At 39.9% G+C, this 26508-nt stretch overlaps 2 protein-coding genes and 4 long non-coding RNA genes across 21 annotated transcripts in view; 3 read left to right on the plus strand and 3 right to left on the minus strand.

Annotated features, from left to right (window-relative positions):
* Positions 1-26508, minus strand: part of LOC144065829 (uncharacterized) — an 85384-nt gene that overhangs the window by 13680 nt on the left and 45196 nt on the right. For 4 of the 15 annotated variants that reach the window (XR_013297326.1, XR_013297322.1, XR_013297321.1 and 1 more), the window contains exon 4: positions 20185-21952. This is a non-coding gene — a long non-coding RNA (uncharacterized LOC144065829). The other 11 variants (XR_013297304.1, XR_013297305.1, XR_013297325.1 and 8 more) reach the window with 10 other exon arrangements.
* LOC144066090 (uncharacterized) lies at positions 1715-3688 on the minus strand. Its single transcript, XM_077589438.1, has 12 exons — positions 3675-3688; positions 3597-3606; positions 3485-3512; positions 3316-3335; positions 3118-3146; positions 2969-3046; positions 2793-2853; positions 2615-2724; positions 2283-2332; positions 2203-2216; positions 1948-2075; positions 1715-1888 (listed from the first exon to the last, which is right to left on the minus strand). The coding sequence occupies exons 1-11, from the start codon at positions 3686-3688 to the stop codon at positions 2001-2003; spliced, it is 489 nt and encodes a 162-aa protein (XP_077445564.1). The 3' UTR covers positions 1715-1888; positions 1948-2000.
* LOC144066091 (uncharacterized) lies at positions 5300-6925 on the plus strand. The gene is made up of 9 exons (XM_077589440.1): positions 5300-5373; positions 5724-5777; positions 5843-5939; positions 6024-6051; positions 6198-6227; positions 6337-6372; positions 6486-6547; positions 6676-6736; positions 6803-6925. The coding sequence occupies exons 1-7, from the start codon at positions 5300-5302 to the stop codon at positions 6497-6499; spliced, it is 333 nt and encodes a 110-aa protein (XP_077445566.1). The 3' UTR covers positions 6500-6547; positions 6676-6736; positions 6803-6925.
* Positions 11336-13565, minus strand: LOC144065830 (uncharacterized). 2 transcript variants are annotated; one of them, XR_013297330.1, is made up of 9 exons: positions 13526-13565; positions 13368-13460; positions 13256-13283; positions 13077-13106; positions 12888-12965; positions 12742-12816; positions 12561-12622; positions 11972-12496; positions 11336-11844 (listed from the first exon to the last, which is right to left on the minus strand). It is a non-coding gene; the product is annotated as an uncharacterized LOC144065830 (long non-coding RNA). The 2 variants fall into 2 exon arrangements; XR_013297329.1 differs by having other exon boundaries at positions 13077-13186.
* Positions 12745-13435, plus strand: LOC144065833 (uncharacterized). The gene is made up of 4 exons (XR_013297335.1): positions 12745-12830; positions 12896-12989; positions 13066-13143; positions 13262-13435. It is a non-coding gene; the product is annotated as an uncharacterized LOC144065833 (long non-coding RNA).
* Positions 15500-16686, plus strand: LOC144065835 (uncharacterized). Its single transcript, XR_013297339.1, has 8 exons — positions 15500-15536; positions 15602-15694; positions 15779-15806; positions 15952-15981; positions 16093-16170; positions 16247-16308; positions 16437-16495; positions 16561-16686. It is a non-coding gene; the product is annotated as an uncharacterized LOC144065835 (long non-coding RNA).

Consider the following 26508-nt stretch of genomic DNA (forward strand, 5'->3'; position numbering starts at 1 on the left):
CTTGGGGGCCAAGGGTCTAAGGAGGTAACCACTTCACTTAGTCACAATCAATGGAGTGCCTATGAAATCTGTCTACTCAATCCAACTGACTATGAACACAACACTAGAATCTCACCAAATATTAACAAAAAATGGAAAAAGTATACAAGGAGGTCGATATGGACAATATAGACACAAATCGATCAACATTGTACATCATTTCACATCCCAATCACTTATTTAAGCTTCAAAGTGCAAGAAAAGAGGAGAATGTTACCCAGTGGGCGGAGCTAAGGGAGGTCATTAGCATATTGTCAGATTAAATTGTCCAATTTTCAGGCTTGAAATGCATGGCAAGTGACTACCAAGAGTGTTGGGAAGACATTTGGACTCTTATCCGAGCAATTTGGCTTCATTTCATGCACTTTTAAGTTGGCCACGCCCCTTCGGCATGAAATGAGGCAAAACGTCGACTCAAACCCTGGCAATCCCCTTGCCTTCCAAGCCTTCCAAGCCTTCCACCTTCGGCGCTGGAGTCAGTGGGCGGAGTCTGCGCCAGACACGCCCACCGGCCCACCCCGAATGCATTTTTTTCCAAGCTCCGCGCACAAAAACACTCCCCTTCAAGTGTCAAAACACACCCTCGGCCGCACTGCGCATGCCCAATAAATTTAAATAAACCCCGCCCGCAAAATAATTTTATCGTTAAATAAAACCACCCTATTTCATCAAATGTCAACATTGAGCCATGCTTTCTTTTCTGTCAAGATCTGATCTGGGATATGAAGATCAAGCTGAACAGAATAAAGTGCACGTTTAACAAGTATAAATATACATCAAAAGACGCTTGTAGTAGAAAATTGCAGCATTTCTTACCTTGTTCGTGACCTTCTTTGTGCAGCCTGCACAAAAATCAGCCAAAAAACCTCGAAAAAACTCCTTTCTTGCGGACTTCTGTTCATGTAACCATCAAACGTCACTTAGTTGTTTTTACTGTAAAATCCCCCATTTAGATCATGCGATAAAACGCCAAAAACAGTTTAAAAACAAAAGAAAGCACGACAAACAAATTCATCTCTCCCTTTCTGTTCCGCTCCCAGTTCCACTTCCGGGTCGCCGGTGCCAGTGTCAACCTGGATTTCCCTCTGACGTCATTTCGGGAACGCCCACGATAACGCGCCTGCGCAAACGACATATTACGTATAAATAAAGCGACAAAAGCAGACGTAAACAAATCCTGCTAGTACTTTGTTTCCCCGATTTCGCTTCCAAATAATTCGAACGGTTTATTGCTTTTCAATAAATTGAGCCACGTAAAATGACTTTCCTTCCAATCACTCTTCTTTTACGAAAGATTCCCACTTTAATGAAAACCTTATTGCTTAACATATATAGTTATATTAACAGCCTTATACATTTGCGCGAGTTAATCTGCTTTCTGGGCAACAGCATTACCATTCTCCCTTCATCTTCGTTTTTAAGACAATATAAATATTGAAACAAGATTTTGGACATTAGATATTTAATTATTATTCATATCAGTGATCGTGCAAGAAATAGGCAGGAAACGAACGCATTTCCTCGTCAACGGCGAGGATTTAAATGCATAACATCAGTAAGGTTTTTGTTTGTTGCCGTATGAGGAGTAAATAAATGGCATCTGATTGGTATTGAGCGTTAATTTTGGTATTATTGGACAGCCGTTTAAATTTATGAAATTAAGAAGCGTAAAATGGGCTTTCATGATTGTATACTGGATTACATTACACACGAATTGATTTAACCCAATTTAGTTAATACTAATTCCTCACGACACTGACATTTCACTCAATTATATTAGCATGCATAAAAAACGTGTATCACAGGTGGAGGACTCGGCTGAAAACTTCTGTACTTCCTGATGACGTTTCTACGGGAAGTAGGTGAGCATTATTATTATATTTTATTCTCAGAATGGCGGATACCGACTTTTTACAAGTGTTTCTTTGACAACGGATTAGATTGTCCTTCCTCCAGTTGTGTTACACTGCCATCTGCTGGATAGGAGTACGTACAGCCAGCAAGAAACCTGATGAGTCGGCCATTTTGGTGGAGATCTGCAACAGAAAAGGGAAAACAGTCAGCAACATGGCAAGTAGAGTTGAGCCTTTTTAAATTAAATGTAAATAGGATGTCTGCCATTTCGTGTCGAAGTGGATCTTTTAAGTCATGTTGCCCACTTACCTTAAGATGAGTGCCTGTGGACACAAAGGAGACAATTATTGCACTTGTTTGGTTAATTTGTGAACATGTTTAATAGTTACCTCCTAACAGATGAACTTTCTTCTTCTCATAGCTCGAAAATGCTAGCATGCTGAAAAGTAGATTTGATTTAAACAGAATAACAGTTATTAAGATTGCAATCAGGAGTTTACACCCATTCGCAAAGCACTAATCAGGTTGCAGTATACACCATCCACTTCCTTATTCTACACCAATCAGCAAATTTATACCCAATTCTCCACCAATCAAATATTTATTGGCCAGTCTTTTGCATAGCCCCACCCATCCTTAAAATGTATAACATTTAAAAATTGTAAAATAAAAAATATTTTAATAAATAAAATATAGAATTAAGAAATTGTTTGTGTACAACTTTATATTTATTTGTTTCAGAGCAAAAGTCCAGATGTTAAGTCCAAAATAAGAGGTCTTGAAGTTTTTCTTCCAACCAGTAGGACACGCACCGGAGCAGAGTATGGAGACCTAAAGACAAAAAAAAGTAAGTTAGGTGCGTGCATTCAAATAAGTGTGCAAATGGTGATAAGACTTACCTTAGCATGATGCGATGTGTCACTTGTTGTTGAATGGAGCAGGAGAGCATCATTTGGACTGCAACTGTGAAAGAAGAACATTGCATTTAAAACAATTGTCAAGAGTATAAGCTCACAAGGAGTAAAAACTGATTGTCCTTTGTATTTTATTGGCAGAATGCAACAATGAAGATAATCAACTCGTTGTCTCACAGGTGCAGCAGTTGGGGCGGGTCAAGGCGGTTCTCCAAAATGGCGTTTTCACTTGAATGAGTCTGCACACAAGAAAGTGGGTGAGCATTTCATTCAGTCGTGTTTAACGTCTTAATGGTGCACATTCACTCAACTATGCAGTATAATCAAGCCCGAAGAATTCTGCTTCAGTCACCTTGAGCTGCAGCGCCCTCTGGTGGACACGAGGAAACTAGTCAGCAAAAGAAAGTGGAAGGTAAATCAGTTTAGAAGCGTCACGTAAAAAGACGTCAAAGTTGGACAATGTTCACGGCCGCCATTTTGTGTTGCAGTGTGCCCCAACCTAGTGGACGTCGTCGTGGATGAAATCCACTGGAAGAATCAAAGACAGGAGTCAAAATTGGACATGGTAAGTCATCTTAACTTAATCTTTGTTACTCTACTTTCGCCTTCTGGAATAGAATAATAGACAGTTAGATTTGCACGTGGATCAATTGTTTGCTCGTTTCACCTGTGCTCACCTGCAGGGTCGGACATCTTGGAAATGGTCTGCAAAAGAAAAGGAGAAAGAGTCAAAAAATATGGTTAACAGCCATTTTTGATGCCAAGTGGATCATCTGGCAGAATGCTTACCGATTGCAACCTGTGGGAAGAAAGTAGACCATTAAGTTTTTTCGAGGTTGATTTGAAGTATTTAAAGTACTTTCTTACTTCTTTTTCCACATGTGAGCTGTTAAAACAACAGAAATGTAAATTAGTCTCAAATAAAAAGTGAACAGACTTGGGAATACTTACTTTGGCTTTCCAGCGTGGAGCGACGCGAAGCTTCTAATAAATGAAAGAGGACGAATTCGCAATTACTTCCTCTTTAAATAGTTTTTCGGAAGTGACGTAATTGCGCACAAAAAAAAAGTTAAAAAAATAATTTAGACGCGTCCTTCAAACAGAAACGTGACCGGGCAGGGATCGTACCCGGACCCTCCACACCGTAGTCACTTACTCTATTCATTAGACCAATGAGCTGATGTTGAGAAAGAATCTCAGAATGTATATCTCCGATTTTCAGTCACTCGCATTCGGCAGATTGTCAAAAAACAGGTTAAATATGACTTCCAATTTTTTACCGGCAAAGCGTTGGTGGTCGAATGGTTAAAGACACTGATTGAGAACGATTTGGGCTCGGGTTCGATTCTCACTCTTACCAACTCTTTACCACTCTGGCATTTATATTCGTGAATGCAGCTGCGAGTGAGAATCGAACCCGGGTCGCCTGCATCGCAGGCAATGTCTTATGCCAATCGCCACCTTAGCTGGATTTCCGCCAAAATTTCGCACATAGAAAAGTGATAAATAATAGCAGTCAATTACGTTACACATCCAGTCCACACGAGGGCACTATAGTCCCAAAGGTTGTTTGCAAAGCGTCTTTTATTGAAAGAAGAAGATCCTCGAATGCGGAAGTCGTGGTAAACAGCAGCCGATCAAAACAACTCGTCTCCTGCGTATAATTTTAGATAAATGTAGTCTTTTTAAGCGTACTATTCGGTCAATAGAAACAAGAGACGAATGTGCGACTGTTAAGCGTGTCAAAATCATGGACAAATGATGTGAATGGACTCATCCGCTTCATATTATCGTCATTGTTAATGCGTCAACTGTTCGGTCGATCGAACACGTTCTCATTTCATTGTTTTTTATCCATTTATTCGCAGCCAGGTGCAGCTTTAATGCTCGTTCCTCCCTTGGTGCATACTGGACTTGTTCCTGCAGGCAGACGGCTGACTCCCACTTGCCATCCTATGACCACCAACATTATTTTGTGTTTATTTCATGACGAAAGCAGACAAGACACTTGTGTATTTGATCGAACTTTATTTTCAATGTGTTCCCCAGCGTCACCCCCAACTTCCTCATACAAATTATGTGCAATATTCATCTTGAGACCTCTCCAATAAAGTAATAAACCACAAAAATTCTTAGTTCCTTGATTTTGTGTTGTGACTCTGTAGGCGAGTATGAAGACATGCTATTTTATTCTCGACAAGACATGTTAAACTTGATGTTCTCCTGTGGCTGTTTAAGGCATTGCACTTTGCAATGGCTTTTCCAACAGACTCCTTGTTACCAGTGCATCACTGTAGTATATTCCTAGACTTCGCTCGCATCATATTGTGCTAAGTATGCCTGATCAGACGTGTGTTTGCTGCTCTCTTGTGGCAAATATTGGACATTGCTCCCTGCAATGTACTTGTCTGCTGTTATTTATCACTTTTCTATGTGTGAATTTTCGGCGGAAATCCAGCCAAGGTGGCGATTGGCATAAGACATTGCCTGCGATGCAGGCGACCCGGGTTCGATTCTCACTCACAGCTGCATTTACGAACATAAATGCCAGAGTAGCAAAGAATTGGTAAGAGTGAGAATCGAACCCGAGCCCAATTCGTTCTCAATCAGTGTCTTTAACCATTCGACCACCAACGCTTTGCCCGTAAAAAATTGGAAGTCATATTTAACCTGTTTTTTGACAATCTGCCGAATACGAGTGACTGAAAATCGGAGATATACATTCTGAGACAAAACGTTGACATCAGCTCATTGGTCTAATGAATAGAGTAAGCGACTACGGTGTGGAAGGTCCGGGTACGATCCCTGGCCAGTCACTTTTCTGTTTGAAGGACGCGTCTAAATTAATTTTTAACTTTTTTTGTGCGCAATTACGTCACTTCCGAAAAACTATTTAAAGAGGAAGTAATTGCGCAGTCGTCCTCTTTCATTGAATGGAAGCTTTGCGTCGCTCCACGCTGGAAAGCCAAAGTAAGTATTCTCAAGTCTGTTCACTTTTTATTTGAGACTAATTTACATTTCTGTTGTTTTAACAGCTCACATGTGGAAAAAGAAGTAAGTAAGTACTTTAAATACTTCAAATCAACCTCGAAAATACTTAATGGTCTACTTTCTTCCCACAGGTTGCAATCGGTAAGCATTCTGCCAGCTGATCCACTTGGCACCAAAAATGGCTGTTAACCATACTTTTTGACTCTTTCTCCTTTTCTTTTGCAGGCCACTTCCAAGATGTCCGACCCTGCAGGTGAGTACAGGTGAAACGAGCAAACAATTGATCCACGTGCAAATCTAACTGTCTATGTATCTATTCCAGAAGGCGAAAGTAGAGTAACAAAGTTTAAGTTATGACTTACCATGTCCAATTTTGACTCCTGTCTTTGATTCTTGCAGTTGGATTTCATCCACGACGACGTCCACTAGGTTGGTGCACACTGCAACACAAAATGGCGGACGTAAACATTGTCCAACTTTGACGTCTTTTTGTGCGACGCTTCTGAACTATGATTTTTACCTTTCTTTTACTGACTAGTTTCCTCGTGTCCACCGGAGGGTGCTGCAGCTCAAGGTGACTGAAGCAGAATTCTCCTGGCTTGATTGCACTGCAAAGGTGAGTGAATGTGCACCATTAAGACGGTAAACAAGACTGAATGAAATGCTCACCCACTTTCTTCTGTGCAGACTCATTCCAGTGAAGACGCCATTTTGGAGACCCACCTTGACCCGCCCCAACTGCTGCACCTGTGAGACAACGAGTTGATTATCTTCATTGTTGCATTCTGCCAATAAAATACAAAGGACAATCAGTTTTGACTCCTTGTAAACTTATACTCGTGACAATTGTTTTAAATTCAATGTTATTCTTTCACAGTTGCAGTCCAAATGATGCCCTCCTGCTCAATTCTTAAAGTGACATGTCGCATCATGCTAAGGTAAGTCTTAACGCCGTTTGCACACTTATTTGAATGCACTTTTAACTTACTTTTTTTGTCTTTAAGTCTCCACACTCTGCTCCGGTGCGACTCCTACTGGTTGGAAGAAGAACTTAAAGACCTCTCACTTTGGACTTCACATCTGGACTTTTGCTCTGAAACAAATAAAAATAAATATGGACACAAAAACTTTCTTTGTTTTATATTATTTTATTTATGATAATATTTGTTTTATAATTATTTAAAATTTTTATAACACTTTCTAAGAATAGGTGGGGCTATGCAAATGACTAGCCAAGAGCAATTTGATTGGTGGAAAAATGGGTGTAAATTTGCTGATTGGTGTAGAATAAGGAAGTAGATGATGTATGCTGCCACCTGATTGGTTCTCTGTGTATGGGTGTAAATTCGCTGATTGGTGTAGAATAAGGAAGTAGATGGTGTATGCTGCCACCTGATTGGTTCTCTGGGAGTGGGTGGGCCATATCGTTGCTGGGCAGGGCTTAAGTTGAGGGGGCTGGCTTTGTAGAAGGGGGTGGGGTTTAAGTCCCCAAAAAGCTGTTTTTAAGGCCAAAGGGGGCGTGGCCGAGAAAATGCCGTGCTGTGATTGGCTGTTGCGGGTGGGCGGGGCCAGGGCGGGGCTAAGTCCAAATTTGCATGGATGGGAGGTGCCTATGTCCAATTTCTAAGGCCTCTGATTGGATGGCAAAGCCGTGACACGTCTCGTTGCCGGGCAGATTTTCTGCTTTTCTGAGGCCACTTTTCCTGACCGTTCTGAAAGCGCTTTTTGGTGGCCGTTTTATGCTCCCAAAAGACACATTTTTAAGGAAAAAACCTATTTTAAACTTAGTAAGGATGCATTTAGCAAAAAAAAAGACAAAGACTGATTAAATTTCAACAATATATTGTTAGCAAAAAATGGCTTTTTTGACATTCTGACAGCATCAGATGCCACTGTCGGTCACTGCAGAAGCTCAAGTGTGAGACGTCACATACCCAGTGAGGACACGCGAGTGTCCCAAAGCGATCGGCTGCAACGCGGGCCCGTCCGGCGGCGCCGTGCACGTCCAAAATGACCCCCATCCTGTCAAGAAGACGACAACGAGAGCAGTCAGTGACGATTCTAGCACTCATATGACATTACAGTCACATCATCAGCCTACCGATATTTATATGTAACCTTACATAAAATGATGCAAGCGCGAAAATAGCATTAGCATCTTGAACTGTAAGACCTGGAATTACATTTATACGACATTGCAGATACATAATTAGCCTACTGATAATGAAAAGTAACCTTACATAAGATGTTGCGAGCGCGAAAATAGCATTAGCATCTTGAACACATAATTAGCCTACCAATATTTACATGTGACTTTACATAAAATGATGCAAGCGCAAAAATAGCATTAGCATCTTGAACTGTACGACCTGAAATTACATTTATACGACATTACAGATACATAATTAGCCTACTGATAATGAAAAGTAACCTTAAATAAGATGATGCGTGCGCGAAAATAGCATTAGCATCTTGAACACATAATTAGCCTACCAATATTTACATGTAACTTTACATAAGATGATGCGAGCGCAAAAATAGCATTAGCATCTTGAACTGTAAGACATGGAATTACATTTATACGACATTACAGATACATAATTAGCCTACTGATAATGAAAAGTAACCTTACATAAGATGATGCGTGCGCGAAAATAGCATTAGCATCTTAAACACATAATTAGAGTACCAATATTTACATGTAACTTTACATAAAATGATGCAAGCGCAAAAATAGCATTAGCATCTTGAACTGTACGACCTGAAATTACATTTATACGACATTACAGATACATAATTAGCCTACTGATAATGAAAAGTAACCTTAAATAAGATGATGCGTGCGCGAAAATAGCATTAGCATCTTGAACACATAATTAGCCTACCAATATTTACATGTAACTTTACATAAGATGATGCGAGCGCGAAAATAGCATTAGCGTCTTGAACTTTAAGACCTACAATTACATTTATATGATACAACATGGATTATTATTTTTAGCTCTACAAAAGAAGTTCTTGTTTTTCACAGGTGGTCAAATAAATGTGATTCTATTTCAAGCTATTCAATTACCAGCATGCTAAATAAATCTTAAAAACATTTTTTCAATACAAATATACATTTAATGGAGCATTTCCTACCTTTGTTAGCGCAGGTTGATGGACGTGGAAGCAACTCCATCTTCCGGACCTCCGCTCATGTAAACAAAAGGACATTTTTTTAGCACAAATGCAATTTGACTGAAATCGCATGTTTTAAACACAAAACATTTAGAAAAAAAGTCATTTTGTGCCAATGAGACATTTCGGAGGTCCCTAATATTTTGGTCGTTCGCACACATTCCCTGGAATGGGAGTCTACTGACCAAAAATAGATTATGTGGGGGGATTAATGGGGGGATTCTGCTACACAATGACATTTTTCTAGCTACTATGAGAGACTATGACCAAATAAACTATAGCTTGAGGGTGTACCTAATATTTTGGCCATTTTGGACAGTTCATTAGATACAGTTAGAGGTGCTGGGGGGCCGACTTGAGGTCTGCAATTCTGCTATGATACAGTATGACCACATAAACTGGGTCGAGGGTGTACCTAATATTTTGACCAGCTAGGACATATCATTAGGTACCCTGCTTGGGGTGGGGGTCACCTTCAGGTAACTTGGGGGCTCTACTACCCACTCATGACAATCATCTACAGACCAAAAGAGAACATAATACACTATTGGTATGATGCATCTAAGATGTTGGAAACATATCAGGTACTATTGGGCGTCTTGGGGGCCAAGGGTCTAAGGAGGTAACCACTCCACTTAGTCACAATCTATGAAATCTGTCTACTCAAGCCAACTGACTATGAACACAACACTAGAATCTCACAAAATATTAACAAAAAATGGAAAAAGTATACATGTGGGTCGATATGGGCAATATGGACACAAATCGATCAACATAGCACATCATTTCACATCCCAATCGCTTATTTAAGCTTCAAAGGGCAAGAAAAGAGGAGAATGTTTCCCAGTGGGCGGGGCTAAGGAAGCTCATAAGCATATTGTCAGATAAAATTGTCTAATTTTCAGGCTTGAAATGCATGGCAAGTGACTACCAAGAATGTTGGGAAGACATTTGGACTCTTATCCGAGCAGTTTGGCTTCCTTTCATGCACTTTTAAATTGGCCACGCCCCTTCGGCATGAAATGAGGCAAAACGTCGACTCAAACCCTGGCAATCCCCTTGCCTTCCAAGCCTTCCAAGCCTTGCACCTTCGGCGCTGGAGTCAGTGGGCGGAGTCTGAGCCAGACCCGCCCACCGGTCCACCCCGAATGCATTTTTTTCCAAGCTCCGCGCACAAAAACACTCCCCTTCAAGTGTCAAAACACACCTTCGGCCGCACTGCGCATGCCCATAAATTTAAATAAACCCCGCCCGCAAAATAATTTTATCGTTAAATAAAACCAGCCTATTTCATCAAATTTCAACATTGAGCCATGCATTATTTTCTGTCAAGCTTTTCCTCAGGAGCAATCTTTAAAAAGCCAATCTGTCATTGTGTAATATTTAAAAATAAACCAGTCTGCATTTGCAGATTTTCAGGATCATTTGATATATATCTAGAATAGTTTTTTTTCACTTTGTGGCAGATAATCAAATAAATTATAAATTGGGGAAATGGTTCATTAAATTGTGGAGGTTGGCTAAATGTTTTGATCTGATCTGGGATATGAAGATCAAGCTGAACAGAATAAAGTGCACGTTTAACAAGTAGAAATATACATCAAAAGACACTTGTAATAGAAAATTGCAGCATTTCTTACCTTGTTCGTGACTTTCGTTGTGCAGCCTGCACCGAGTGCAAAAAAATAGCCAAAAAACCTCGAAAAAACTCCTTTCTTGCGGACTTCTGTTCATGTAACCATCAAACGTCACTTAGTTGTTTTTACTGTAAAATCCCCCATTTAGATCATGCGATAAAACGCCAAAAACAGTTTAAAAACAAAAGCACGACAAACAAATTCATCTCTCGCGTTCTGTTCCGCTCCCAGTTCCACTTCCGGGTCGCCGGTGCCAGTGTCAACCTGGATTTCCCTCTGACGTCATTTCGGGAATGCCCACGATAACGCGCCTGCGCAAACGACATATTACGTATAAATAGAGCGACAAAAGCAGACGTAAACAAATCCTGCTTGTACTTTGTTTCCCCGATTTCGCTTCCAAATAATTCGAGCGGTTTATTGCTTTTCTAATAATTTAGCCACATGAAATGACTTTCCTTCCAATCACCTCCTTTTTTTACGAAAGTTTCCCACTTTAATGAAAACCTTATTGCTTAACGTGTACATATATAGTTACTCACAGGCTTCTTCACATTTGCGTGACTTAACCTGTCTTCCAGGCAACTTTGACAGGCCTTTTTCCTGGCAAACAGCATTATGTTTCTCCCCCATATCTTCGTTTTTAAGACAAGATAAATATTGAAACAAGATAGACACTAGATATATATTTTTATTATTCTAATTAGTGACAGTGCAAGGAATAGGCATTTAATTTGAAAGCATATTTCCATCAACGGCGAGGATTTATATGTTTTTTTGTTTGTTGCCTATGATGAGTGATTAGTTTTGGGCGTTTATTTTGGTATAATTGGACAGCCGTTTTGATTTAAAAATTAAGACACGTAAACATGGGAATTAATGATTGTACACTGGATTACATTAACGAATTAATTTAACCCAATTTAATTAATGCTAATATCTCACAACCTTGTCATTTCAATCAATTTGATTAGCATGCATAAAAAAGTGAATCACAGGTGGAGGACTCATCTTCCTGATGGCGCTTCTACGGGAAGTAGGTGAGCATTATTAGGTTTATTCACAGAATGGCGGATGAGTTTTCACAAGTGTTTCTTTCGCAACGGATTGAATGAGTTGTCCTTCCGCCAGTTGTGTTGCACTGCCATCTGTGCGTGTTGCACCACGTACTGGATCGGAGTATGTACAGGCAGCAAGTAACCTGATGAGTCGGCCATTTTGGTGGAGGTCTGCAACAGAAAAGGGAAAACAGTCAGCAACATGGTAAGTAGAGTTGAGCCTTTTTAAAACAAATGTTAATAGGATGTCTGCCAGTTTGTGTCGAAGTGGATCATTCAAGTCATGTTGCCCACTTGCCTTAAGATGAGTGCCTGTGGACACAAAGGAGACAATTATTGCACTTGTTTGGTTAATTTGTGAACCTGTTTAATAGTTACCTCCTAACAGATGAACTTTCTTCTCATAGCTCGAAAATGCTAGCATGCTGAAAAGTAGATTTGATTTAAACAGAATAACAGTTATTAAGATTGCAATCAGGAGTTTACACCCATTCGCTGAGCACCAATCAGGTTGCAGTATACACCATCCACTTCCTTATTCTACACCAATTAGCAAATTTATACCCAATTCTCCACCAATCAAATATTTATTCGCCAGTCATTTGCATAACCCCATTCATCCTTAAAAATATTTATAACATTTAAAAATAATTGTGAAATAAAAAATATTTTAATAAATAAAATATAGAATTAAGAAATTGTTTGTGTACAAACTATTTTTATTTGTTTCAGAGCAAAAGTCCAGATGTTAAGTCCAAAATAAGAGGTCTTGAAGTTTTTCTTTCCAACCAGTAGGACACACACCGGAGCAGAGTATGGAGACCTAAAGACAAAAAAAAGTAAGTTAAGTGCATTCAAATAAGTGTGCAAACGGCGATAAGACTTACCTTAGCATGATGTGATGTCACTTGTTCTTGAATTGAGCAGGAGGGCATCATTTGGACTGCAACTGTGGAAGAATAACATTGCATTTAAAACAATTGTCAAGAGTATAAGTTCACAAGGAGTCAAAACTGATTGTCCTTTGTATTTTATTGGCAGAATGCAACAATGAAGATAATCAACCACCTCGTTGTCTCACAGGTGCAGCAGTTGGGGCGGGTCAAGGCGGTTCTCCAAAATGGCGTCTTCACTTGAATGAGTCTGCACACAAGAAAGTGGGTGAGCATTTCATTCAGTCGTGTTTACCATCTTAATGGTGCACATTCACTCACCTTTGCAGTATAATCAAGCCCGAAGTATTCTGCTTCAGTCACCTTGAGCTGCAGCGACCTCCGGTGGACACGAGGAAACTAGTCAGCAAAAGAAAGTGGAAGGTAAATCAGTTTAGAAGCGTCACGTAAAAAGACGTCAAAGTTGGACAATGTTCACGTCCGCCATTTTGTGTTGCAGTGTGCACCAACCTAGTGGACGTCGTCGTGGATGAAATCCAACTGGAAGAATCAAAGACAGGAGTCAAAATTGGACATGGTAAGTCATCTTAACTTAATCTTTGTTACTCTATTTTCGCCTTCTGGAATAGAATAATAGACACTGAGATTTGCACGTGGAACAATTGTTTGCTCGTTTCACCTGTGCTCACCTGCAGGGTCGGACATCTTGGAAATGGCCTGCAAAAGAAAAGGAGATAGAGTCAAAAAGTGTGGTTAACAGCCATTTTTGGTGCCAAGTGGATCAGCTGGCAGAATACTTACCGATGCAGCCTGTGGGAAGAAAGTAGACCATTAAGTATTTTCGAGGTTGATTTGAAGTATTTAAAGTACTTTCTTACTTTTTCCACATGCGAGCTGTTAAAACAACAGAAATGTAAATTAGTCTCAAATAAAAAGTGAACACACTTGGGAATACTTACTTTGGCTTTCCAGCGTGGAGCGACGCGAAGCTTCCAATAAATGAAAGAGGACGACTGTACAATTACTTCCTCTTTAAATAGTTTTTCGGAAGTGACGTAATTGCGCACAAAAAAGTCTAAAAAATAATTTAGACGCGTCCTTCAAACAGAAAAGTGACCGGCCAGGAATCGTACCCGGACCGTCCACACCGTAGTCACTTACTCTATTCATTAGACCAATGAGCTGACGTCAAGATTCTATCTCAGAATGTATATCTCCGATTTTCAGTAACTCACCTTCGACAGATTGTCAAAAAACAGGTTAAATATGACTTCCAATTTTCACTGGCAAAGCGTTGGTGGTCGAATGGTTAAAGACACTGATTAAGAATGAATTGGGCTCGGGTTCGATTCTCACTCTTGCCAACTCTTTACAACTCTGGCATTTATGTTCGTTAATGCAGCTGCGAGTGAGAATCGAACCCGGGTCGCCTGCATCGCAGGCAATGTCTTATGCCAATCCGCCACCTTAGCTGGATTTCCGCCGAAATTTCGCACATAGAAAAGTGATAAATAATAGCAGCCAATTACGTTACACATCCAGTCCACACGAGGGCACTATAGTCCCAAAGGTTGTTTGCAAAGCGTCTTTTATTGAAAGAAGAAGATCATCGAATGCGGAAGTCGTGGTAAACAGCAGCCGATCAAAACAATTCGTCTCCTGCGCATAATTTTAGATAAATGTAGTCTTTTTAAGCGTACTATTCGGTCAATAGAAACAAGAGACGAATGTGCGACTGTTAAGCGTGTCAAAACCATGGCCAAATGATGTGATGTGATCATCCGCTTCATATCATCGTCATTGTTAATGCGTCAACTGTTCGGTCGATCGAACACGTTCTCATTTCATTGTTTTTTATCCATTTATTCGCAGCCAGGTGCAGCTTTAATGCTTGTTCCTCCCTTGGTGCAAACTGGACTTGTTCCTGCAGGCAGACGGCTGACTCCCACTTGCCATCCTATGACCACCAACATTATTTTGTGTTTATTTCATGACAAAAGCAGACAAAACGCTTGTGTATTTGATCGAACTTTATTTTCAATGTGTTCCCCAGGGTCACCCCCCAACATACAAATTATGTGCAATATTCATCTTGAGACCTCTCCAATAAAGTAATAAACCACAAAAATTCTTAGTTCCTTGATTTTGTGTTGTGACTCTGTAGGCGAGTATGAAGACATGCTATTTTATTCTCGACAAGACATGTTAAACTTGATGTTCTCCTGTGGCTGTTTTAAGGCATTGCACTTTGCAATGGCTTTTCCAACAGACTCCTTGTTACCAGTGCATCACTGTAGTATATTCCTAGACTTCGCTCGCATCATATTGTGCTAAGTATGCCTGATCAGACGTGTGTTTGCTGCTCTCTTGTGGCAAATATTGGACATTGCTCCCTGCAATGTACTTGGCTGCTATTATTTATCACTTTTCTATGTGTGAATTTTCGGCGGAAATCCAGCCAAGGTGGCGAATGGCATAAGACTTGGCCTGCGATGCAGGCGACCCGGGTTCGATTCTCACTCACAGCTGCATTTACGAACATAAATGCCAGAGTAGTAAAGAATTGGCAAGAGTGAGAATCGAACCCGAGCCCAATTCGTTCTCAATCAGTGTCTTTAACCATTCGACCACCAACGCTTTGCCAGTATCAATTGGAAGTCATATTTAACCTGTTTTTTGACAATCTGCCGAATGCGAGTGACTGAAAATCGGAGATATACATTCTGAGACAAAACATTGATATCAGCTCATTGGTCTAATGAATAGAGTAAGTGACTACGGTGTGGACGGTCCGGGTACGATTCCTGGCCGGTCACTTTTCTGTTTGAAGGACGCGTCGAAATTATTTTTTAGACTTTTTTTGTGCGCAATTACGTCACTTCCGAAAAACTATTTAAAGAGGAAGTAATTGCGAATTCGTCCTCTTTCATTTATTGGAAGCTTCGCGTCGCTCCACGCTGGAAAGCCAAAGTAAGTATTCCCAAGTCTGTTCACTTTTTATTTGAAACTAATTTACATTTCTGTTGTTTTAACAGCTCACATGAGGAAAAAGAAGTAAGTACTTTAAATACTTCAAATCAACCTCGAAAATACTTAATGGTCTACTTTCTTCCCACAGGTTGCAATCGGTAAGTATTCTGCCAGATGATCCACTTGGTACCAAAAATGGCTGTTAACCATACTTTTTGACTCTTTCTCCTTTTCTTTTGCAGGCCACTTCCAAGATGTCCGACCCTGCAGGTGAGCACAGGTGAAACGAGCAAACAATTGATCCACGTGCAAATCTGTCTATTATTCTATTCCAGAAGGCGAAAGTAGAGTAACAAAGTTTAAGTTAAGATGACTTACCATGTCCAATTTTAACTCCTGTCTTTGATTCTTGCAGTTGGATTTCGTCCACGACGACGTCCACTAGGTTGGTGCACACTGCAACACAAAATGGCGGACGTGAACATTGTCCAACTTTGACGTCTTTTTACGTGACGCTTCTAAACTGATTTACCTTCCACTTTCTTTTGCTGACTAGTTTCCTCGTGTCCACCGGAGGGCGCTGCAGCTCTAGGTGACTGAAGCAGAATTCTTCGGGCTTGATTGTACTGCAAAGGTGAGTGAATGTGCACCATTAAGACTGTAAACAAGACTGAATGATATACTCACCCACTTTTTTTTCTTGTGTGCAGACTCATTCAAGTGAAAACGCCATTTTGGAGATCCGCCTTGACCCGCCCCAACTGCTGCACCTGTGAGACAACGAGTTGATTATCTTCATTGTTGCATTCTGCCAATAAAATACAAAGGACAATCAGTTTTGACTCCTTGTGAACTCTTATTCGTGACACTTGTCTTAAATGCAATGTTACTCTTCCACAGTTGCACTCCAAATGATGCCCTCCTGCTCAATTCAACAACAAGTGACATCACATGCTAAGGTAAGTCTTATCGCCGTTTGCACACTTATTTGAATGCACTTTTAATTACCTTTTTTTGTCTTTAGGTCTCCACACTCTGCTCCCGTGCGACTTTTACTGGTTGGAAGAAGAACTTAAAAACCTTCCACTTTGGACTTTACGTCTACACTTTTGCTCTGAAACAAATAAAAATAAAATAGTGGACAAAACAATTTCTTTATTATATTACTTTTTATATTATTTATATAGATTTTTTTATTTTTTATAAACCTTTTTAAGGGGGTGTGATGTTATGCAAATGAGTAGCCAAAGACCTTCTGATTGGTGGAAAAATGAGTATAAATTCCCTGATTGGTGTAGAATAAGGAAGTGGAAGGTGTCTGCTGCAACCTGATTGGTTCTCTGGGAATGGGTGTAAATTCGCTGATTGGTGTAGAATAAGGAAGTGGAAGGGGCATGCTGCAACCTGATTGGTTCTCTGGGAGTGGGCGGGCCAGATTGTTGCTGGGCAGGGCTTTAGTCGAGGGGGCTGGCTTTGGAGAAGGGGGCGGGGTTTAAGCCCCCAAAACGCTGGTTTTAAGGCCAAACGGGGCGTGGCCGAGAAAATGCCGTGCTGTGATTGGCTGTCGCGGGTGGGCGGGGCCAGGGCGGGGTTTAATCCAAATTTGCATGGATGGGAGGTGCCTAAGTCCAATTTCTAAGGCCCCTGATTGGATGGCAAAGCCGTGACACGTCTCGTTGCTGGGCAGATTTTCTGCTTTTCTGAGGCCACTTTTCCTGACTGTTCTGAGAGCTCTTTTTGGTGGCCGTTTTATGCCCCAAAAAGACACATTTTTAAGGAAAAAAACTATTTTAAACTTAGTAAGGATGCATTTAGCAAAAAAAAGACAAAGACTGATTAAATTTCAACAATATATTGTTAGCAAAAAATGGCTTTTTTGACATTCTGACAGCATCAGATGCCACTGTCGGTCACTGCAGAAGCTCAAGTGTGAGACGTCACATACCCAGTGAGGACACGCGAGTGTCCCAAAGCGATCGGCTGCAACGCGGGCCCGTCCGGCGGCGCCGTGCACGTCCAAAACGTCCCCCATCCTGTCAAGAAGACGACAACAAGAGCAGTCAGTGACGATTCTAGGATTCATACGACATTACAGTCACATCATCAGCCTACCGATATTTATATGTAACCTTACATAAGATGATGGGAGCGCAAAAATAGCATTAGCATCTTGAACTGTAAGACCTAGAATTACATTTATACGACATTGCAGCTACATAATTAGCCTACTGATAATGATAAGTAACCTTACATAAGATGATGCGAGCGCGAAAATAGTATTAGCATCTTGAACTGTAAGACTTGGAATTACATTTATACGACATTACAGATATACATTATCAGCCTACCGGTAATTATAAGTAATCTTACATAAGATGATGCGAGCGCGAAAATAGCATTAGCATCTTGAACACAATTAGCCTACCAATATTTACATGTAACTTTACATAAAATTATGCAAGCGCAAAAATAGCATTAGCATCTTGAACTGTACGACCAGAAATTACATTTATACGACATTACAGATACATAATTACCCTACTGATAATGATAAGTAACCTTACATAAGATGATGCGAGCGCGAAAATAGCATTAGCATCTTGAACTGTAAGACTTACCATTACATTTAACGAGAGCAGTCAGTGATGATAGCATTTATACGACATTACAGATACATAATTAGTCTACTGATAATGATAAGTAACCTTCATAAGACGATGAAAGCGCGAATATAGCATTATCATCTTGGACACATAATTAGCCTACCAATATTTACATGTAACTTTACATAAGATGATGCGAGCGCGAAAATAGCATTAGCATCTTGAACTGTAAGACCTACAATTACATTTAACGAGAGCAGTCAGTGACGATTCTAGCATTTATATGACATTACAATCACATAATTAGCCTACCGATATTTATATGTAACCTTACATACGATGATGCGCGAAAATAGCATTAGCATCTTGAACTTTAAGACCTACAATTACATTTATATGATACATGGATTATTATTTTTAGCTCTACAAAAGAAGTTCTTGTTTTTCACGGGTAGTCAAATAAATGTGATTCTAATTCAAGCTATTAAATTACCAGCATGCTAAATAAATCTTAAAAACATTTTCGATACAAATATACATTAAATGGAGCATTTCCTACCTTTGTTAGCACTTGCGTCGCGCAGGTTGATGGATGTGGAAGCAACTCCATCTTCCGGACCTCCGCTCATGTAAATAAAAAGACATTTTTTTTGTTAGCACTAATGCAATTTGACTGAGATCGCATGTTTTAAACACAAAACATTTAGCGTCACATGATGTTTGCTATGATACACAATGTATGTGTATGTATGTAAAACCATGTATACACTACATGGTCTGCTATGATAAAATATGACCACAAAAACTGGGTCGAGGGTGTACTTAATATTTTGACCAGCTAGGACATATCATTAGGTACCCTGCTTGGGGTGTGGGTCACCTTCAGGTAACTTGGGGGCTCTACTACCCACTCCTGAAAATAATCTACAGCCCAAAATAGAGCATAATACACAATTGGTATGATGCATCTAAAATTTTGGAAACATATCAGGTACTATTGGGGGTGTGGGGGGCCAAGTGTCTAAGGAGGTAACCACTCCACTCAGTCACAATCAATGGAGTGCCTATGAAATCTGTCTACTCAAGCCAACTGACTATGAACACAACACTAAAATATTAACAACAATTTGTAAAAAGTATACAAGGGGGTCTATATGGGCAATATGGACACAAATCGATCAACATGGCACATCATTTCACATCCCAATCACTTATTTAAGCTTCAAAGGGCAAGAAAAGAGGAGAATGTTACCCAGTGGGCGGGGCTAAGGAAGCTCATAAGCATATTGTCAGATAAAATTGTCCAATTTTCAGGCTTGAAATGCATGGCAAGTGACTACCAAGAATGTTGGGAAGACATTTGGACTCTTATCCGAGCAGTTTGGCTTCATTTCATGCACTTTTAAATTGGCCACGCCCCTTCGGCATGAAATGAGGCAAAACGTCGACTCAAACCCTGGCAATCCCCTTGCCTTCCAAGCCTTCCAAGCCTTGCAGCTTCGGCGCTGGAGTCAGTGGGCGGAGTCTGCGACAGACACGCCCACCGGTCCACCCCGAATGCATTTTTTTTCAAGCTCAGCGCAAACAAACACTCCCCTCCAAATGGCAAGACACGCCCTTGGTCGCACTGCGCATGCCCATACAATTTGCAAACATCCCACCCACAAAACAATTATTGTTCTAAAAAAAATCTGCCAATTTCATCAAAGCATGAACAATTACAAATAATTTCTTCAAAAAGAAAAATCAATATTTGAACCATTCTGTCATTGTGCATTATTTTAAAAGTTTAAAAAACAAACGAGTCTGCATTTGAAGATTGCATGAGTATCATTTATACAATAGTTATTTTCCGCTTTGTAGCAAAATATCTGACAAATAAATTGTGGATTGGGGAACTGATATATTAAATTGTGGAGGTTGGCAAAATGTTTTGATCTGATCTGGGATATGAGGATCAAGCTGAACAGAAAAGAAGCGCACGTTTTACTAATAGAAATATACATCAAGAGAGGATTGTAGTAGAAAATTGTAGCATTTCTTACCTTATTCGTGACTTTCGTTGTGCAGCCTGCATCGAGTGCAAAAAATTAGCCAAAAACCTCAAAAAAAATCATTTTTTCCAGACTTCTGTTCGTGTAATTCATCAAACGTAACTCGGTTGTATTTACTGTAAATTCCCCCATTTAGATCATGCGATAAAGCGTCGAAAAACAGTTTACAAACAAAAGAAAGCACGACAAACAAATTCGTCTCTCGCTTCCTGTTCCGCTCCCAGTTCCACTTCCGGGTCGCCGGTGTCAGTGTTAACCTGGGTTTCCCTATGACGTCATTTCGAGGAAGCCCAGGATAACGCGCATGCGCAAATTTCCTCTTACGTCAAAACCAAGCGCCAAATGAAGACGTAAACAAACACTGTTAGCTGAAAAAAAGACTCCCGTATGAACTGATTATGGCGTTTCTTTTCATTCAACATACCCTTGACAGCGTAAAAAAGGCATCGCCCTCCAAATACATTTTTATAGTGTAGATATATTACTTCCAGGAGCATACTTTTATTCGGATCCATACTCTAACCCACTTTGGCATGTTCCTCAATAGCCAGTAGCATAGAACATTTGAAAAATACAAATTGAAAAAGAATTGAGATTGGATTTTTTCAACTTTTATTTTGGCACAGCAGTTTTAAAGTGGAAGTAACAGAGATGACTCCGCGCAGTCCTAAATAACTACCCACGATTTGTCCCTTGAACGCACCATTTCCTTTCCACAAACCACATCAATTCACAATCAAACCTCGAATATATTTGGATTAATATGAAAGGAAATTGGGTAAACGAATACAATGATGCTATAATAAATATTTAGAAAAATTTAAGTGAGTGACAAATATTTTGTGCCATATATTTAACATTGAGGGAAAAGAGCAGCAATTAGGAACCTCAGGGAAGTTTCAATTTTTTTTAGATGTTTAGCTTATGAACGTTGCAATTACAAAATATGAACACTTGAGGGCGCTGACAGTCTGTTAGTATTTTTAAATCCGTACAGGCAAAAAAAAATGCTTGGAAAGTAAAGCGCGTTTTTATCCATGAAATTCCCAAATTAATGTGCTCTTCAATCAATTATTTAGCCCTTTTGATTGTTTAAAACAATTCCAACTTCACACAATTTAACAGTTCAATTAAATTCCCAGTGAAACCCATTCTTGACTGTTACTGAATATGAATATATTTTGGAAGATAAAAAAAAAAACTTCAATTATATAAAATGAGGCATAATTTGAAGAAAAATCAAACAATGTGCAATCACGAGGCGCTCTAAATTGCTCACAATTTGTATAATTTCCATCTTTTTGCACAACAGAATTATTGCAAGGAAAGATATAGAAGGCCAAATTGACCACCGCTCCAAACGGGGAAAAAATAAATAAACAAGTCACTAAAAGGCTATCGTATTAGGGCACGTCGTCAAGTGAGCCGCTAAGATGGCCTCATATGATCCAAAGCAATTTAAAAAACAACGACAAACGTGGCCCCAAACTTTCGTCAAACGGCAACGAGCGAAAAGTAAACACGGGCGAGACGAGGGGGAGAACGACGTATCTGCTCACATTAATATGACGCTTCACTTTGTCAAATCTAATTGCCCGTGAGGGACCGGAGAAAGGAGGAAGCAAGAAGGTGAGTGACAGATTTCCACTCGCTCGGAACAGACACTGCACGACGACGCCATGGTTCCGTTGGGGAACTCTGATGTTCCAATCTCAGGCCCGTCAATCACTCTTCAAAGCCGTTTTCTAATATTTTGACCCTTCGGGGAGATAAATGACACATCATACGGCATTAAAAATACAGCATATTATCAACGATAACTCGTGAAACAACTCCCGATGGTGTTCCGATTTCTTGGTTGCAGTAGCAAGACAGACACACAAGACACTGTAGACCTAGCTTCAAAAACTGGAGCCACATGCAAGAGAACACAAGCAGGGTCCAAATTTTGAAGCGCTTTTGGGTTGCCAGATATATTCTACGCTATGGAGAATCAAACCGAATGATCTCAATGTTGCTTCGCCATCAGAAAACTACAAAATCTGCCGGTACGAGTACACGCAAGTACAGTGGTATCTCGACCTACGATCAGCTCGTGGTACGACGAAAATTTCGATCGAATAATTTGCCCGCGATATGATCAAAATTTCGAGATGTGACCAAGCCAGGTGGCCATGACATGAGAGGCTGTTTATCATTGTAGCGCACTGTCTTTTTTTGCCGCATCTCTTTCGTGTATAACAGATATCTACGAGCACTGAATGATTTATTCAGACGAGTTTCGACCAGGAAACGCATAACGTGCATGCGCGGGCAAAAAGAGGGCTTTCTGGGTAATGAAGTATACTCGTGCACACAACACCGATAGCCAATGGCACCCTTTCTCAGAATAAAACTTCATTACCCACAATCAATACGTGGGTAGGCTGTTATTCCTTCCTTAGCCTGTTAGCTCCCACGATCGCTCATTCAAGACTACTTCTCGTTGGCAAGTGGTCGTGCGTTATCCTATTGTGAGGACATTTGTGTGCATCATTTTCGGAATATTTTGAAGGAAATACAACAACAAACAGTCCATCGATAGCAAACGAGAGGGTGGAGGCGTGGCAAACCGCTAACCCGGAAAACGAAGGTAACAAAAGATTAAGACAAAACTAGAATACAGTTTTGTGTGAAGTTACATTAAACGTTGAGTGTCTTTATATATTTATCCAAGTTAATTTAAATTTGTTTGTTCGTTTACGAGTGCGTTGTTGCCGTGGATAAAGACCCCCCGAACACCCCCCCACCTCCGTGTATGCCGCTGTCTCTACCCTCCGCGAAATGTGTCTAATTTTACTTCTATTAAACACATTTTATTACTATTAAACCACTAGCTATGTGTTACTTTGTCAATAGATGGCGAATTAGAAGAAATAAAACATTTTGTTCCAATCCAATATCCTGTTTTTGGTGTTTTTTCAGAGGGTTGGAACAAAATAATTATTTTTAATTCATTTCAACGGGAAACGTTCGCCCGAGTTACGAAAAGCTCGACATACGATCTCAGTCTCGGAACGGATTACGATCGTATGTCGAGGTACCACTGTACTACAAGTATGGACTTGTGGTACAAATTGAAAGGAGCAAAGGTCAACGGCGAAATAACGTTAACGATTCTTTGGGTCGCGGCGTCGGACTCCAAGTCGGGTTCAACAAAGGATGGGCCAAAGAAAGAAACGCTTATGGATTATCGGCAGGCTAAAGGTGGGGCGCCATTAGCCCCATACGCGTCCCTCGGGAGCGTCACGGTGGCAATCTATAACCGCCGCCGCTCATTTGTCCTCCACGAAATGTCAAGCTGTGGCTACTTTGTGAACGAAGCCTGGGCGAGCGAGTGCGACGAAAACCTGACGAGAAGAAGAAAGAGTGGGAGGGAAAGGTCAGCGGGAGCAAAGAGCACAAAGTGTCTGAATAGCTCGCACTGACATTAAAAAAAAGAGGAGGAAAATGGCCGGCAAAAATAGAAAAGATGGATGAAAGGTCCCGTGGAGACAAAAGTGCACTTTGGAGAAGGATGGATGGGAACAATGGCGACCTCCAGATTGAAAATCAAAGGCGGGTCAATCACGTGTCGGTGCTTTTAAATGGGGATCAAGTTCAATGTTCTTTGTTATGGTCGTTTTTAAAAATTACTTTTGATTTGATTGATCATAGCAAATATTTCTATATCGGGTTTAGAGTTACCGTATTTTCACAACTAAAAGGAAATTGTTTTTATTTCCTTCAAGTAACGACAACACTGTGAAAAACTGAGACAACATAAACATTACGACACAATATCGTTATTTATAACATAAGAATTAAAACAAATTGACAAAAGCTACAATTTTCTTACTTTCTGACTTGAATTAGGAGCTGCTAAGCCTTAACTAAAATTCTAAACAAAGCACATCTTTCCCAACAGCCCCCTGTGTTGGTCACATGACCACTCTTTTATGTCCTGATGTCATTTCTAAGATCAAAATTCTACTACACCATTTACATTATGAAATATATAGGGAAAAAAAGGAAAAAAATACCAGTGGCGGGCCGTCAGGGCCTTCAAGGCCTTCTCTGCTGGCCTAAGAAACGTCTGAATCATATATTATATTTTGTCCATCAATACTTATGAAATAATTCCAAATGGTCTGTTAGCGTCCTTTCATTGCTTTTCCCTCTGATTGCACTGCTTCCAGATGTGTGTTTTCGTATTGAAGCATTTAACCAATCACATTTCAGCCATTATTTGTTGCCAGGGTCAGAAATCTGCTTCAAGGCCTTCACAATCAGTTCTGCAGGCTCTGCTACATTAAACAAGCGTCGATAAGACTGTTGCTTTCACCAATCAGATTTCGAGTTGGCAACACCACAATGCCTTCTCGCAGGCGTAGGGATATGTCATCGCTTTCACCAACTATGATTGGCTAGTGATTAGCCAGAGCTACCAAACTGTATCTGGAGCGAACTGCACACGCAAATATATTGTTGTGTTGATTTAAAGCCATTTTCAAGACGGACTATGCCAGAAATACGACAGGACAGGCTCGACTTTTAGCATTAGCTTCGATGGCGATAGAAAAGAAGGAAGAAAGAAAGGAGGATGGATATTGCGTACAGTTAAAAAGGATTTTTGGTGAGTAAAATATGGCTATATTCCTAAATAATATTTCAATTGTGGGCCAAGTTCTGATATCTGAAAAGCTCCAGTGTTTGTATTTAATCATTAAATGCTGCTAGGAAGTGGATTTTACCCCATTTTTGTGCATTGATTTATTGATTATTTTTGATGTGTCGCAGCTGTAGCTGCAGTTGAGGTTTTATAGCCATAAAATAGTTTTTAAGGGTTGGATTGATTCGTTGAAGGCGCTATGAGAAAATGCACGGACCGCCACTGCAAATAACTCCAAACATTGGATGAACACAATACACAAAAATATCAACGGAAAACCTAAATTTGCACACCGCCCCAGGGACAGCTACAGAAACTATTTCTGATATAATAATAGTTTGCTATTTTATTTTGGTTTTCCAATTTGTGTGCTCTTCCCTAGAAAAAAATCCCTTTATGAATTTCCCGAAAATTTAATCTAATCTAATCTAATCTAAATGTGGGCAGAGCGAGAATCGTCAGCAACACCCGTGCGAACATATTTCACGTTTCACGTCATTACTTTTTACGACACTCGAGGAAACGACTCGTTCTCCACAAATCACGTCGGCTCTTTTCGCCATGCGGAAAGTCATTAGAAAAAGAGGTCGACTAACAGCGGGAGATATTTTTTTATTGTCGGTTTCATCCCATATGAGTTGAGTAGATGCTATAATCTTTTTCAAAGTTGGAAAAATTAATTGCAAATAACGTTCAAGTATATTTTGGAAATGGTTTTATCCATGTAATAACCCATAGAAGCGGTAAAAAGACAAATAATACTTCTGATAAATTAAACACTCGAATAATAAATTACTGTAATCTAACATGAATATGAATTACCGTATTGTCCGACCTATAAAGTGCAATTTTTTTTCCCATATAGGCCTGTAACTTTCATTCAAGTGCGACTTATGTCTTTTATTTTTTGGCATTCTAACTGCCAAGAGCTGTTTTTTTAAACTATAGTTATTTCCAAAAACATAATATGCTTACATGAATATGAATTACCGTATTGTCCGACCTATAAAGCGCATTTTTTTTCCCATATAGGCCTGTACCTTTCATTCAAGTGCGACTTATATACATATGTCTTTTATTTTTTGGGATTCTAACTGCCAAAAGCTGTTTCTTTAACTATATAGCTAACATGAATATGAATTACCGTATTGTCCGACCTATAAAGCACATTTTTTTTCCCCATATAGGCCTGTACCTTTTATTCAAGTGCGATTTACATATGTCTTTTATTTTTTTGGGATTCTAACTGCCAAGAGCTGTTTTTTTTAAACTATAGTTATTTCCCAAAACATAATATGCTAACATGAATGGAACTTATCTAGTCTGTTGCTCCCTATTTTACTCTTAATTTCATGTGTGTTATTGGATTTTGATAAAAACTGGTTCGTGCAACTTATAGACGGAAAAATACGGTAATTTCTATGGCTCGCTGACGTCATTTGTCGGCTTATAGACGTAAAAATACGGTAATTTACGGTTGGGTGACGTCATTTGTCGGTATGGGCGCAAGGCGAGGAATTATTTAAAGCGTCTAAAAGCAAATCATGCGGGAAGCCGAAGAGTGGCAGTTGATTTACCGTGGATGAAAACCAGCAAAAGGATCCCGAAAGAGAGGAATACATTAA

This window comes from Stigmatopora argus, chromosome 20, assembly GCF_051989625.1.
Source record: "Stigmatopora argus isolate UIUO_Sarg chromosome 20, RoL_Sarg_1.0, whole genome shotgun sequence".
In the NCBI taxonomy this organism is placed as follows: domain Eukaryota; kingdom Metazoa; phylum Chordata; class Actinopteri; order Syngnathiformes; family Syngnathidae; genus Stigmatopora; species Stigmatopora argus.

What these genes read in the sequence shown, in the direction of transcription:
- LOC144066091 (XM_077589440.1), top strand. Translation starts at nt 5,300, where the DNA reads ATGCAGGCGACCCGGGTTCGATTCTCACTCACAGCTGCATTTACGAAC. An exon ending in GCCAGAGTAGCAAAGAATTG is followed by an intron (nt 5,374 to 5,723) that starts GTAAGAGTGAGA and finishes GTAATTGCGCAG; the next exon opens with TCGTCCTCTTTCATTGAATG. An exon ending in TCCACGACGACGTCCACTAG is followed by an intron (nt 6,228 to 6,336) that starts GTTGGTGCACAC and finishes TTTACTGACTAG; the next exon opens with TTTCCTCGTGTCCACCGGAG.
- LOC144066090 (XM_077589438.1), bottom strand. An exon ending in GGCTTGATTATACTGCATAG is followed by an intron (nt 3,047 to 3,117) that starts TTGAGTGAATGT and finishes TCTTGTGTGCAG; the next exon opens with ACTCATTCAAGTGAAAACGC. An exon ending in CTGAAACAAATAAATATAAA is followed by an intron (nt 2,333 to 2,614) that starts GTTGTACACAAA and finishes TCTACTTTTCAG; the next exon opens with CATGCTAGCATTTTCGAGCT.